The sequence below is a fragment of the Dendropsophus ebraccatus genome, chromosome 2, assembly GCF_027789765.1.
Source record: "Dendropsophus ebraccatus isolate aDenEbr1 chromosome 2, aDenEbr1.pat, whole genome shotgun sequence".
In the NCBI taxonomy this organism is placed as follows: domain Eukaryota; kingdom Metazoa; phylum Chordata; class Amphibia; order Anura; family Hylidae; genus Dendropsophus; species Dendropsophus ebraccatus.
This window is the reverse complement of record NC_091455.1, coordinates 62,260,238-62,275,267: the sequence shown is the minus strand read 5'-3', so window position 1 is coordinate 62,275,267 and position 15,030 is coordinate 62,260,238. Positions and strand designations below refer to the sequence as shown.

General features: G+C 42.4%; 1 protein-coding gene across 1 annotated transcript in view; it reads left to right on the top strand.

Annotated features, from left to right (window-relative positions):
- The window catches only part of LOC138784133 (meprin A subunit beta-like), a 37,399-nt gene extending 22,611 nt beyond the window's left edge, over positions 1-14,788 (top strand). The window contains exons 10-15 of the mRNA XM_069959647.1: positions 7,817-8,029; positions 9,008-9,463; positions 10,259-10,435; positions 12,546-13,005; positions 13,912-14,107; positions 14,728-14,788. Coding sequence (XP_069815748.1) covers positions 7,817-8,029; positions 9,008-9,463; positions 10,259-10,435; positions 12,546-13,005; positions 13,912-14,107; positions 14,728-14,769 — 1,544 coding nt within the window. The 3' untranslated portion in view covers positions 14,770-14,788. The remainder of the gene's footprint in view (positions 1-7,816; positions 8,030-9,007; positions 9,464-10,258; positions 10,436-12,545; positions 13,006-13,911; positions 14,108-14,727) is intronic.
- Positions 14,789-15,030: the final 242 nt, after the last annotated feature.

Here is a 15,030-nt window from a genome sequence, read left to right as displayed (position 1 = left end):
TTTTTGCCTTTCTCTGGATCAACACAGGTTGAATTTGATGGACACCTGTCATATCCAACCTTATAAACTAATAATTGGCCTAATACCCCCAAATAAATTAGAATGGTCCCTTTTCCCCAGCTAAATAGTTATGGCCGCCATTCCCATTAGAGGATGCCATGATGCAATTACAAAGCCTCTGTGCGGCCAGGACAGTAGAAACCCCCCACAAGTGACCCCATTCTGGAAACTACACCCCATAAGGAATCTAAGAAGGGGGGCAGCGGGGATATGGCCCCCTGGTGACGGCCACATTTGGGACGTGAAAATGAAAAAAATTGTATTTTTTATTTTCTCGGCACATGTTCTACGTAAGTGCCCGTCACCAGTGGGGTCCATATGCTCACTGCACCCCTTGTTAGATTCCTTATGGGGTGTAGTTTCCAGAATGGGGTCACTTGTCGGGGGTTTCTACTGTCCTGGCAGCACAGGAGCTTTGTAATTGCGACATGGCCTCCATCCCCCATTCCAGCCTCTAAATGGCGCTCTGTCCCTTTGGTGGCTTGCCCTGTGCCCATATGGCACATTATGTCCACATGTGGGGTATTTTCGTACTCAGGGGACACTACCCTACACGATTTGTGTTCATTTTCTTTTTTAACCCCTTGTGGAAATGGAAAAAAATCAAGGCTAGACCAACATTTAGTGTAATTTTTGTAAAATTTTTACTCTAAATCATTAATCTTGTCATGTTTTTTCATTTTCACAAGGGGTTAAAAGATAAAAAAAACATTTAATGTGTAGAGCAATTTCCCCTGAGTACGGAAATACCCCACATGTGGACATAAAGCGCCATTCGGGTGCAGGGTAAGCCTCCGAAGGGAAGAAGCGCCATTTGGTTTTTGAAGGCTGGATTTGGATGGAATGGATTTCGAGGGGCCATGTTGCATTCAAAAGGCCCCTGTGTTGCCAAGACAGTTGAAACCCCCCACAAGTGACCCCATTATGGAAACTGCACCCCTCAAGGAATGTAACAAGGGGTGTAGTGAGCATATGGACCCCACTGGTGACGGACACAAATGTGGAACAATGTGGCGTGAAAATGAAATATTACATTTTTTACACTATAATGTTGGTTTAGCCTTGAATATATCATTTTCACAAGGGGTTAAAAGAGGAGAAAAAAAACAAAATGTGTAGCGCAATTTCCCCCGAGTCCGTAAATACCCCACATGTGGACATAAAGCGCCATGCGGGTGCAGGGTAAGCCTCCGAAGGGAAGGAGCACCATTTCGTTTTTGAAGGCTGGATTTGGATGGAATGGATTTCGAGGGGCCATGTTGCATTCAAAAGGCCTCTGTGTTGCCAAGACAGTTGAAACCCCCCACAAGTGACCCCATTATGGAAACTACACCCCTCAGGGAATGTAACAAGGGGTGTAGTGAGCATATGGACCCCACTGGTGACGGGCACAAATGTGGAACAATGTGGCGTGAAAATGAAATATTACATTTTTTACACTATAATGTTGGTTTAGCCTTGAATTTATCATTTTCACAAGGGGTTAAAAGAGAAAAAAACACACAATATGTGTAGAGCAATTTCCCCCGAGTCCGTAAATACCCCACATGTGGACATAAAGCGCCATGTGGGCGCAGGGCAAGCCTCCGAAGGGAAGGAGCGCCATTTGGATTTTGGAGGTTGGATTTGGCTAGAATGGATGATGAACGCCATGTCGCATTTACAGAGCCCTCGTGCTGCCAAAACACTGGAAACCCCCCACAAGTGACCCCATTCTGGAAACTGCACCCCTCAAGGAATCTAACAAGGGGTGCAGTGAGGATATGGACCCCTTGATGACGGGCACATTTGTGCCATGAAAGTGAAAAAATGAAATTTTTCCCTTTCACGTCACATTGTTCCACATTTGTGCCCGTCACCAGTGGGGTCCATATGCTCACTGCACCCCTTGTTAGATTCCTTGAGGGGTGTAGTTTCCAGAATGGAATCACTTGTGGGGGGTTTCCAGTGTTTTGGCAGCACGAGGGCTCTGTAAATGCGACATGGCCCTTGAAATCCTTTTCAGTGAAATTCAGCTTCCAAAAGCCAATTGGCGCTCCTTCCCTTTGGAGGCTCGTCCTGCGCCCCCTTGGCACTCTATCGCCACATGTGGGGTATTTCTGTACTCGGGAGAAACTGCGCTACACATTTTTTGTCTTTTTTTGCCTCTTATCCCTTTAAGAAAATGAAAAATTGAAGGCTAGAACAACGTTTTAGTGTAAAAAATAAATTTTTCTTTTTTCACGCCATATTGTTGGGAAAATCTGTGAAGCACCTGTGGGGTCCAGATGCTCACCGCACTCCTTGTTACATTCCTTGAGGGGTGTAGTTTTCTAAATGGTGTCCCTTTAGGGGTGTTTTTTAGGTTTTGACACCCCAGAGCCTCTGCCAACCTGAAGTGGTACAGTCAAAAATGACCAAATATAACGGAGGCGTTGAAATTCACTAGGCGCTCCCTTATATCTGAGGCTTGTGGTTGCGTCAAATAGCGCAATAGGGCCACATATGGGGTATTTCTATAAACTGCAGAAACGGGGCAATAATTATTGGGGTGCATTTCTCTGGTAATAGGTTTATAATTATGAAAAATATTGGATTACAATAAAATCTCTGCACAGAAAATTAAAATTTTCAAATTCCTTACACACTTGGCTTTTATTTCTGTGACTCCCCTAAAGGGTTAAAACACTTTCTGGATGTGCTTTTGCAGAGTTTGGGGGGTGCAGTTTCTGAAATGGGGTGCTTTGTGGGGCTTTCTAACATACAGGCCCCTCAAATACACTTTAAACCTGAACAGGTCCCTAAAAATATCTGATTTTGAAATTTTACTGAAAATTTGGAAATTTGCTGCTAATGTTTTAAGCTTCCTATCGTCTAAAAAAAATGAAAGATAGTTTAATAAATACCGCCAACATAAAGTAGACATGTTGCTAATGCTATTTAATATATAATTTATGTGGTATAACCACTTTCTGTATACGCAAAGAAGTTTCAAAGTTGGAAAAATGCATTTTTTCAAATTTTTTCACATTATTTGGGTTTTTTTCATAAAGATTTGTTATGAGTATCGACTCCAATTTACCAGAAATGTAAAGTACAATATGTCACGAGAAAACAATCTCAGAATCAGCCGGATAGGTAAAAGCATCCCGAAGTTATTAATGACTAAAGTGACACTGGTCATATTCATAAAATTTGTCTCTGTCATTAAGGCCATTTCAGGCTCTGTCCTTAAGGGGTTAATAAGGGTCCATTAACACGGCGTGATATGGGGCAGCATAGGGCTGCAAATGATTGCTAATCAGCAGGGCAGGTGATGTGCAGCCGACAGCAATGATCTTAGCCGCACAAAAGATCAAATCAGTCAACTATGGGACATTTGCTTGCATGTCAGCAGATCTCTGGCACTTTTACATGGGCCGATCATCGGCTGAATAGACTTCCTAGGAGCACTTGTTACCGATTATTGGCCGGTGTAATTAGGCTATAAGACAATTTTTTTGTATGATAACGCTGTATACTTAGATACAAGTCATACAGCTACCAATAACACCAGTATACAAAGAGCAAATATCCCCACACATATTACCGCTATATAGTAACTGACCAAATCCTGTCTATCAAGACCGATATTACCAATAAACCAGTATACAGGAGGGAAATAGTATCACCATACATATTACCGCTATACTGTTACTGACCAAATCCTGTATACTGAGACCAAAATTACCAGTATACAAGGGGGAAATATTACCGCAACACCACAACCATTGCTACCATATTGTTACTGACCAAATCTGGTATACTAAGACCAATGAACACCACACCAGATTACAAGTAACAAATAATACCCCCACATACTGACTAACACCACCACATACTGACTAACACCACCACATACTGACTAACACCACCGCTGCTACTGAATAAAATCCTCTGAACAAAAGATCAATATCCCCTCATACAGTCATATAGAGGTAGCCCCAGCTCTACACTATATACGTTACAGTGCACATAGATTTAGTGACTCACAGGGGGCGTCTTCTCTGATCGGAGTTCTTCCCTTTTCATCTTCTTCTCCATCTGCCCTGGGCCCTTATGAGAACTTCTCCGAGCCACGAATCCACAGAATCTGCCAGAGAAATATATTAGGCTCCTCACTCTGTCACCATCCTCATCTCTCTACACACTGCACATCTGTACTGGCCCCTTTACACCTTCTCTCAGTGATTAGCCCTGACTATTTGTAGCGTGTGTATGTGTGTGTGTGTGTATATATATATATATATATATATATATATATATAGTGTACACACCTTGTAGATGGCCCCTTGTTCAGTTCTCCATATAGATGGCCCTGTGTGCCTCTACTATAGTAGAGATCCCCCTCTGTGTAATCCCCTTACAGTAGATGACAACCTCTGTGCATTCCCTATATCAGGGGTAGGGAACTTCTCCAGCTGTTGCAAAACTACAACTCCCATCATGCCTGGACAGCCACAGCTAAAGCTGTAGTTTTGCAACAGCTGGAGAGCCAAGGTTCCCTATTCCTGCCCTATAGTATATGGCCCCCTCTGTGTAGTCCACTAAAGTAGATGCCCCTCTCTGTGCATGCCCTATTGTATACACACCGCACCCAGTATAGTTACCCTTATACATTGTTGTCCCCCTCTGTGTAGTGCCCTTTATAGATGCCTCCTCAGTGTTGTCCTCCTTATAAATTGCCCCCAACCAGTGTCCCTTATAGATGGCTCCCTGTGTTATCCCCCTTATAACTGGCCCGCTTGTGTTATCCATCCCCCCATATAGATAGCCCCCTTATGTTGGCCATCCCTACCCCCCATATAGCTCCTTATGTTGTCTATTCCCCCGTATAGCCCCCTTAGGTTGTCCTTGCCCCATATAGCCCCTTATGTTTTCCTTCCCCTGTATATAGCCCCTTATGTTGTCCTTCCCCTGTATATAGCCCCCCTTATGTTGTCCTTTCCTGTATACAGCCCCCCTTATATTGTCCTTTCCTGTATATAGCCCCTTATGTTTTCCTTCCCCTGTATATAGCCCCCTTATGTTGTCCTTCCCCTGTATATACCCCCCTTATGTTGTCCTTTCCTGTATACCGCCCCCTTATATTGTCCTTTCCTGTATATAGCCCCTTATGTTTTCCTTCCCCTGTATATAGCCCCCTTATGTTGTCCTTCCCCTGTATACAGCCCCCCTTATGTTGTCCTCCCCCTGTATATAGCCCCCCTTCTGTTGTCCTCCCCCTGTATACAGACCCCCTTCTGTTGTCCTCCCCCTGTATACAGACCCCCTTCTGTTGTCCTCCCCCTGTATATAGCCCCCCTTAAGTTGTCTTCCCCCTGTATACAGCCCCCCCTTATGTTGTCCTCCCCCTGTATACAGACCCCCTTATGTTGTCCTCCACCCTGTATACAGCCCCCCTTATGTTGTTCTCCACCCTGTATACAGCCCCCCTTATATTGTTCTCCCCCTGTATACAGCCCCCTTATGTTATCCTCCCCCTGTATACAGACCCCCTTATGTTGTCCTCCCCCTGTATATAGCCCCCCTTATGTTGTCCTCCCCCTGTATACAGACCCCCTTATGTTGTCCTCCCCCTGTATATAGCCCCTTATGTTGTCCTCCCCCCTGTATATAGCCCCTTATGTTGTCCCCCCTGTATACAGCCCCCCTAATGTTGTCCTCCAACCTGTATACAGCCCCCCTTATGTTGTCCTCCCCCTGTATATAGCCCCCCTTATGTTGTCCTCCCCCTGTATATACCCCCCCTATGTTGTCCTCCCCCTGTATACAGCCCCCCCCCCTTATCTTACCCCCTCCGATAAAAACAAAAAACACAAGACTACTCACCTAACCACACGATCCCCCGTCGGACGCCGGCCTCCTCTTCTCTCTTCTCCTGACAGGTGAGCAGCTCCGTTGCGAAGTGCCGCCAGCGCCATCACTGACCTCAGTGTGCGCCGCGGTGGCTGGGACTTCCGGTATTCGCTCCATGAACCGGAAGTCCTAGCCGCCGCGGCGCACACTGAGGTCAGTGATGGCGCTGGCGGCACTTCGCAACGGAGCTTGCGACACTCTTGTGATCGCAAGCAAATCTCTGCCTACGGCTTCCCGCTTTGTCAATCAGAACACTTCCTTACATTTAACTGGAAGCGATTGTTGCGATCGCTTCCAGTTAAAAAGGGAGGCGCGGCCCCCGGCTCCCCTAGGAGCGGGGGGGCCCACTCCAGCTCGGGGCCCACCGGGGGGCCGGGGAAACCCAGTCCGAGCCTGACCCTGGCTACAACTCATGTTAAGCCCGGCTACATCTGTATCACAAAAAAATCTAATGCCCATAACTTGTAATATTATATTGTTCAAGAAAAGCATCCAGGCCTTCCTAGAACCTTTTTTATGTATCGGCCATGACATCATGTGGCAGAGAGGTCTGAAATCATTTTTCTTGCCTGACTGTCAGACAAAACTTTCAATCATGGCTGGCTTCTTTCCAGGCAATGATCAATGGCTGTTATCATTTGTGATTATTTGTTGCTAAATTATACCAAACAATTATTTCTTTTTGTATGGGTATCTTAAGGGGGTCTGTAGGCAGTCAGAAAAGTTTCCCTTACGTCCCATTGGCATCACAACATATGGGGTAAATTCGCCCCTGCGAGCCCCTGGGACGAAGGAATATTTAATGAAAAAACAACAATTAAATTTTAATCCCCTCCTCCATGAGGTATAAATAGGCTCCACCTCCCCCTAGACCTCAGTCTTTTTTTACTTCGCCAACATCAACCAGCCAATAGTATTGCCTGTATTTTCTCCTACTGGATCATCTAAAGAAGACTTGGATCTTTCTTTATTGGACGTATCCAGAGCTATCAAGATCTATCTACATAGAGTAGGTGATTTTCGTAAAGACGAGAATTTCTTTATCCCTTTCGCAGGAAAGAACAAGGGGATATTTCAAGCTGGATACTTCTTTCTTGTCAAGAACAACCTTTGCAAGATCTGTTCTTAATGCGGACGTAATAAATAACCCGCCCATTGGGGATAATGCTTGCTATTCCCCATATGTTGTGATGCCAATGGGACGTAAGGGAAGCTAAAATTATTATGTTAATTTGTTTTCCCTAAGACCCATTGGCATCACAAGACTCCCTCCCTGTGTTTTATGTTTCTTTATAACTAGACTGAGGTCTAGGGGGAGGTGGAGCCTATTTATACCTCATGGAGGAGGGGATTAAAATTTAATTGTTATTTTTTCATTAAATATTCATTCGTCCCAGGGGCTCGCAGGGGCGAATTTACCCCATATGTTGTGATGCCAATGGGTCTTAGGGAAAACAAATTAACATAATAATTTTAGAATCTTTAATGTTGGGGCTATGCAGGGGATTTGGAACTCTTTGTTAGAAAAGGACAAAGAACAGAATTTTGGACCCAAATTAATTGTTATAAGGCAAGTACTGAGCTTCCACCATACTCTGGAACCCACTTCCCCAGCACATCCGGCTCTCACCCACAATCAAAGCAACTTGAAAACCCATCTTTTCCGACTAGGCTACAACCTACAATAACCCTACTGTCTTCTCCCCACACTGTGACTGCATGACCTATCAGACGTGTTTATAAAATGACAGTGACGTTTTAAGCATCTACTAGAAATTTTTGGATTCCAAGTTTTCTACAAATTTTAAAATGCTTTGTCTAGAAAGTAAAATATATATGATATTCTTATAAATTAACGTTGGCAATTTGTTTCGCACAGGTGGTCAGTTTATGTACTTCAACCCAGAACCATTGGATACTGGGGATAACGCACTGCTGGAAAGCCGACTTTATTACCCAAAGCGAGGATTTCAGTGCTTGGAATTCTTTTATTACCACAATGGACATGAAAGTGACCAACTCAACATATGGATCCGAGAATACACAAAGGACTTTCCAAATGGCACACTCCTCTTCATCACCACTGTTAAAGGTTTGTTCCTTCAACAATATTTAACCAAGTGTGAGATAACTAAAATTACTTTTTTTTTTAAATAAAATTTTATCTGAGCGTTTTATTCTATACTTATTTGCAAGTATTATTCAAATCCACAGAAATAAATAGGTTCCCACACAATAAAATAAACAATCCAGGGCCCGCTTTCCAACAAAACTGCAGTAAAGTAACTTCCATATCTGCACTTAAACAGTCATGTTTCAGAGAGCCCCCAGAATGATCTCTCAGGTAAGTATAGGCTGTTTATTGTTTTTTAGACAATAGCAGAAATATTTTTAAAGTTGTGCAACATTGGATAACTCCTTTAAAGCGAATGTATCATCAGGTGCATTGTTTTAAGATTTTAACATCAAAAGCACTGGAGGTGGGCTTGATTGTAATGGAGCTGCGACACAGAGGGGAGGGGGTTTCATCACACTGGGGGCAGGCTGGCGGCAGGGTATAGACTGCGCTGCGGTTGAAAGAAAGGAATGTTGATGTAAAGTAGACATATTGTAAATATGAATTAAAACTTATTTAAGTTGCATGACTATATATTTCTTACAAGCAGAGAATGACATGGAGTAAAACTGGCAGAAATTCAGCACAGGAACTCTCCGATGTGGAATCCCGCCAAACTCAGTGTAATACTGGCAGTGTATGGGAGGGCTCGTCAGTTCTTCCACGTTGAGAGAAGAGGCGTGCGAGCCCTCCCATACATTGCTAGTATTACACCGAGTTTGTCATGATTCGGCGGCAGAGAGTTTCATCGCAGAATTTCTGCCAGTTTTACTCCGTGTGAACTGGCTCATAGAAAAAATTTTATTTCATTTTTATTTATTTTTTACAAAATGTTGAAGTTTAGTTTAAATTTTTTTTTTATTAAACACTAAATGACTATAAATCTTGGATCCAAAATGGCTACAGGCTGAGAATTATTGCTAATATTATTTTATGATGAATTCTTCTTTCCAGATCAGCCAGCAGATTACTGGCAACTGTATCACGTCTCTTTATCCATGAATAACAAGTTCCGTATAGTCTTCGAAGGGGTCAAAGGCAATGGAAGCTCCAGAGGAGGAATTGCACTTGATGACATCAATGTATCAGAGGCAAAGTGCCCACATCATATCTGGCACATCAGAAACTTCACTAACCAGCTGAACAGTGAAAACACAAGTCTTTTCAGCCCCCGCTTCTATTCTAATGATGGTTATGCTTTTCAAGTACAACTTAAAGCCAACAGTTCAGGAGAAAAGCTTTATGACCTAGGGATCTATTTCCATCTAATCTCTGGAGAAAATGACGACGGCCTACAATGGCCATGTTCTCTCAGACAGGCAGCCATGACTCTCATGGATCAACACCCAGATATCCGAAAGCGCATGTCAAACCTGAGGAGCATTACCACAGATCCCGATCACATGACAGGTGAGTTGTACTACAAGAAATATTCCAGGTTTACAGTAATCTGAAATAAAGAGCCCTTCCAACCCTGGTAGTAATAGGCTGGTGCTGTTTTTTTTTTTTTTTTTAAAGTAAATAAAAACAAAGGGTTTAAGACTTCAAGTGTCTGCCCAACTGCCACTTTAGGGTATGTTCACACTAAGGCCCCGTTCCCACTGAGGAAAGGTAGCGGAATTCCGCGACGGAATTGTCCGCCGCGGAATGCCGTTAGCCACCCGCTCATAATGGGAGTCTATGGGAGGCGCGCGCACCTGCCCTGTCCGCGCTGAAGAATGAACATGTTCATTCTTCAGCGCGTACAGAGCAGCAGCGCTGCTGCAAGTAGTAAGCAAGGAACTGAAGAGGAAAGTTTTCTGCTTGAAATTCCTTGCCTATTCTGCTCTGGCAGAATTCAAGCCCCATTGACTTCTATAGGATTTCGCTAGTGGAATCCCCCCCAAAAAAATTGACATTTCAATTCTTGAGCCAGAAAGAGGATCCACAGCAGAAAATTCCAAACAGAAATTCCGCCGTGTGAACATCATAGCGGAAATCCAATTAAACACCATGGGGTAATGCTATGTTCATATCTATGGGTACCTGCACACTACAGAATTGTGACGGAAAACCCGTTGCAGATTCTGCAGCTCGCACCTGCCTCCGGACTCTGGTGGACGTGTGCATTTCCGCCCATGCCATAGACTCCATTCACAACACTCAAGCAATTTAGTGCTTGCTCAATGTTTATCCTTTTAAATATAGATGTATTTTTTATTTTAGGCAATAAATATTTCTGGGATAAACCAGAGCTTGTGGGCTCTCCTGCTACCTTTCCTAATGGAACGCAGTATTTCCGTGGACCAGGACTTGGGACCTCAGCATATATCACACATGACAGAGTTCTGAGCAGAGATTTTCTCAAAGGTGGAGATGCATTTATGTTGTTATCAGTGGAGGGTGAGTATGACATGACAGCACATTTGAATGTACTATGCCGCGTGCATATGTGGCTGCAGTATTACTGCTGCAGATCTTGCCATAACTGTGCAAAATCTATTATAATATAAGAGCATCATTTATTTGTACTGTAAATTGCTGCAATTGGTGGTTTGGAACCAATAGTGCAAGGTGTCATTACGTCACTAAACACAAAGGAAACCTTTTCCTGACGTACATATTAGACATATTCGCCAAACCCTCCAATTTCAGTAGGACCAGCTAACCATCTAATGTGCACGTTGGGCTGCCAACTCTCCCCGGAGATGTTGGGGAGAAAAGCATAGGCATATGTTTTGCATTCATCTGTACTAGGAGTTTTAATTTACTGCAAAAAATGTGGTGTGAACAGAGTCCTGTAGCTCTAGTTCTACAAGTAAGAATTAAAAATCTTGAAAAAGGAATTGTGTACGCTGTATATTAAGATGTTGCAGTTTCCTTATGTATTGATCATGCAATAAATACAGATGTAGCCACCACCATCTTAAAAGTTGGTGTGCCAAGTCTGCCTTTAGAAGTAATCCAGTGGGCATTAGGGTAGCTTCACACACTGCTTTTTTGTAGTGTTTTTCTAGCTTCAAAAAAAAAAAAAAAAAAAATGCCAAAAAGTATCTCCGCATTGCTTTGACATTATTATTTTTTTTGCCTTTAGTGTATGTGTGCTTCCAGAAGTGCCCTCCTTGTTTTGCGGTTAATGCTATTTCACAGACATTTGCACTACTTTATTTGGGCTTCAGAACTTGTGTAGAGCCGATCTACTTCAGTATGTGTCACTTTATAGAAGGAGATTGGTATTATTGGTTTATTGAATTTTGTTAATGTATATTGATATGATCTAATCACTATCTGGTAATCATGGTGTGGTTAGTTAGTATTATTTGTCTCTTGTATGTAGTATGATATGGTAATAGGAATGATAATGTTTTTCCTTGTATGGTGGTATTGCGTTGTATGGCTTTTGTTTGAAGGCATATGGCATAAACGTGCATAGAAAACTGTCTTACCAATGTTATTATTAAATATTAGATATTTTATTACCCTATATATACCCTATTAGTTCTGTTGTGGAAGGGGGGGGGTGGAGTTCTTCTATGGCCCACAGAAGAACAGTCCCATCATTCCTGGATGGTAATCTGCAAATGCCCACTGGGCTGCCAGATTATTATTGGGAGGACTGCCTGTCACTCTGCAAGGGGCCCCTCCAGAACATAGACCGCCGAGCAGGAGAGGAGAGAAGTGCACGCGCGTGGGACTAAAGCGGCAAGCTTTTGGGGCCAGTGTGCATCAGATAACCTGTCCCAGACGCTCAGTGGACTTGTAAGAGCAGCTAATGGCACTGGTGTCTCAGAACAGAGAGATGTTGCTGGATCCACAGAAGTATACTTTTGTTTTTTTGCACAGTGCAAGAAACACAGGGGACCTATGCTATATTGGGGTTATACTATGTGGGGGCTACACTATGTCACCAACGCTACAAGGGGAGCTATGCGAATGTGAGGGATACAATATATTGCCTAGTAATGACTAAAAGTTTATATCTATGCAGAGATAGTCTTGGAAAAAGGGAACACAGTAGTTGCTATCTTCCAAAAACAGCGTCACATCGCCCATAAGCTGTCTATGTCATTACAATTTAGCTCCACTCACAGGGCGTGAGTGCCAGGGGTGATTTTCAGTCCCAGTCCAGCCTTGACTCCCATTGAAGATTTTCCTTTGTATTATGTTGCCTAGCTATAGAAGGAGTATATGTCAAAGCCTTGAACAGGGAGTTTGTCAGGCACTGAAAACAAATTATAATGAACATGTTAAAACAGAAAACGTGATTCCAGACAAGTTTGATTTCTATGTTATAAAAAATTGCTGAAGAAAAAAGTTATACAGTTTTCAGACTCATGGTATTTTGCAGGCCAAAGGCAGCATCCACATAGTCTACGTATCTGGACTAGTTATTTTAAATTTTATAAAATATTTAATATCCAAAGACAAACCAAATATTTGACATGAAGTATGCAATACCAATAGCAATCCATAAATTGTTACTGATGTCCTCATATCTTTCATATTTTACTAGATGTTACATATCTAAATACCACTCAGCCAATACCTCCATCCACTTCACCAATAACTACAACAGTAACAGGGACACAAACCACAACAGTACCAGGGACAAATACAGTATCTCCAAGGACACAGACCACAACCACAGCAGGGACAACAACATCATCAGTAACACAAGAGAGACAAACCACGAAAACAGTGGGAAAAAGTACAACATTGCAGACAAGAACACCACCACCCCGGACAAGCACACCACCACCAGTGACAAGAACAATGACAACACCACCAGGGACAAGAACATCAGCATCAGGAAAATCGACAATAGCAACAGCAGGTACAGGAACAACAGGATCAGGGGTGATAACGTCCCCATCACAAGCACCTGGATCAACAGTTAAACCAGGATTATGTACTAACTATGGGTGTAGAAACGATGGCATCTGTGTGTTGGAATATGATCGGCCAGCTTGCAGGTACTACCTATATTATTTTCTGCATGTACTAATGTTAGCGGGCGAGAGTAGTTAGTTTACTGGTATAAACTAGAAGAGACTGGTTAGAGCACAAAGCACTATACTGCATCATACAGATAACTGAGCAGCTGTTCCATTAGAACCTCACAGTCCTCACTGACAGCAGCGTTTTTGACTAGAAAAAAAACAAACAAAAAAAGTGCCAAATTTGGTGTTTTTAGTTGTCTTTTTAGAGAAAGACTACACTTCTAATTAGAGATGGGCGAATTTACAGTAATAACTTAGCGAATGGCTTAGTTATCTCGGCAGTTTGCTTATCAGCCTGCTGCCTTTTAATTCAGGGCCGCTTCGCTCCTGGTGTTGGGAAAAGCTGGACCCAGTCCTTGGAAACTGGGGGAAGCTAAAAGGCAGTCGGCTGATAAGCAGATTGCAGAGATTTTTTATTATTATTGTCCATTCACTCATCTCTACTTATAATGCTGCAAATTTAATTGAAGAAAAAAAAAAAAAAAAAGAGGTCAGTGTCAACAGAATGAAGAGAGGGAAGAGGAGATTATAGCAGCAGACTTGATACTGAGATCACCATAAGGAGTAAGCTAGAGTTCTGTATACATGCATGATTATGAGGCATTATATACTGTAGTTACATTTAATGCTGACTATAATATTTAGCATATAAAAAAAAACAACAACTAATTCTGGCATTAAAAGATGCTGCCAAGATTAAAAATAAAAGTTAGAAGACATAGGACAGACACTGCCTCCAGTATAGGCACAAGCAGAAAATAACTAAATGTAATAAATCTGCCCTTTATTTGCTCTATTTTCAGATGCAGGTATTCAGTATACAAAGTGATGGTCTCGCCCCTGAGTACAGAATGCAATTAATATCTTCTCTCTATATAGGTGCAAAGTAACTAAAGACTGGTGGTACGTTGGAGACAAATGTCAGACCAAAGTTTCCAGCCAAGACACAGTGGTGATTGCCGTATCCTCCTCAGTGGCTGTATTTGTAGCTATGCTAATAGTCACACTTGTTATCGTGTTCTGCCTGAAAAAGAAGCCAATGTCAACACCGAATGAGCTGGATGTGCTAGAGAATGTAAGTATTATCCCTCAGGAGCAGGAGGGCATCAGGGTGTACGATAAAGGTAGCATTAGCTATTCAATGACAGCCCTTTAAAAGAATTATTGTTTTCGATTGCTTACTAAACAGCATGCAAGAGGCCACAATTTCTATTGGGTTGGTTCTACAGTGCAGGATTATACGGAGACTTAGGTGTCTGCACACATCCTAGGCCAGACCTCAAAGTAATGCCATACTTAGTGTTAAAAGGATGGAAAGGTTTTTTGTTCTATTTTTGGCAAGGGATGGTGTTTTTGTGTGTCAGCTTTTTGTGCAGTGATGACATGAAACATGGGTCATAAAATACTTATCTACTCTGGAATCAAGGGAGCTTTATCAATAAGTAAAAGATTATGCCGACTAACAGCGCCGAGCAGGAGGGTAAGAAGCATACCTTCCTCCTCAGCGTCCTGGGTGCTATAGGGGGCTATCAGCAGGTTAGATTCCTCTTCACTAATACTTTCATTATAAAATGATCACATACAATGTTTACCAATCTGATACAGAATAACCTTCTAGAAATGCTACTTGTATATTGCACCAACATAATATATAATCATCATATTGATTTATTTACTTTCTTTCCCCCCCCCCAGATAACGACTCTTAAATTCAGGACAATGGATTCACAAATATAATAGCGGCACCGACAAGTTCATAACTTCATAAGCATCATTAATGTCTCGTGCACATATTCATATACCAGTGATGGGCCAAATACTGACCTGGACTTGATTAGATATATTCTATATTCAGTCAGGGTCAATAAAAGATCTATACAAGCACATACAAGGGATAACATGGCCACATACCTATAAAGTACCTCATAGGTTTTGTGTGGTATACAGGTACAGTACATCATTACGGCAGCCCTTTAAACAAAAGTGACAGGTAGAATA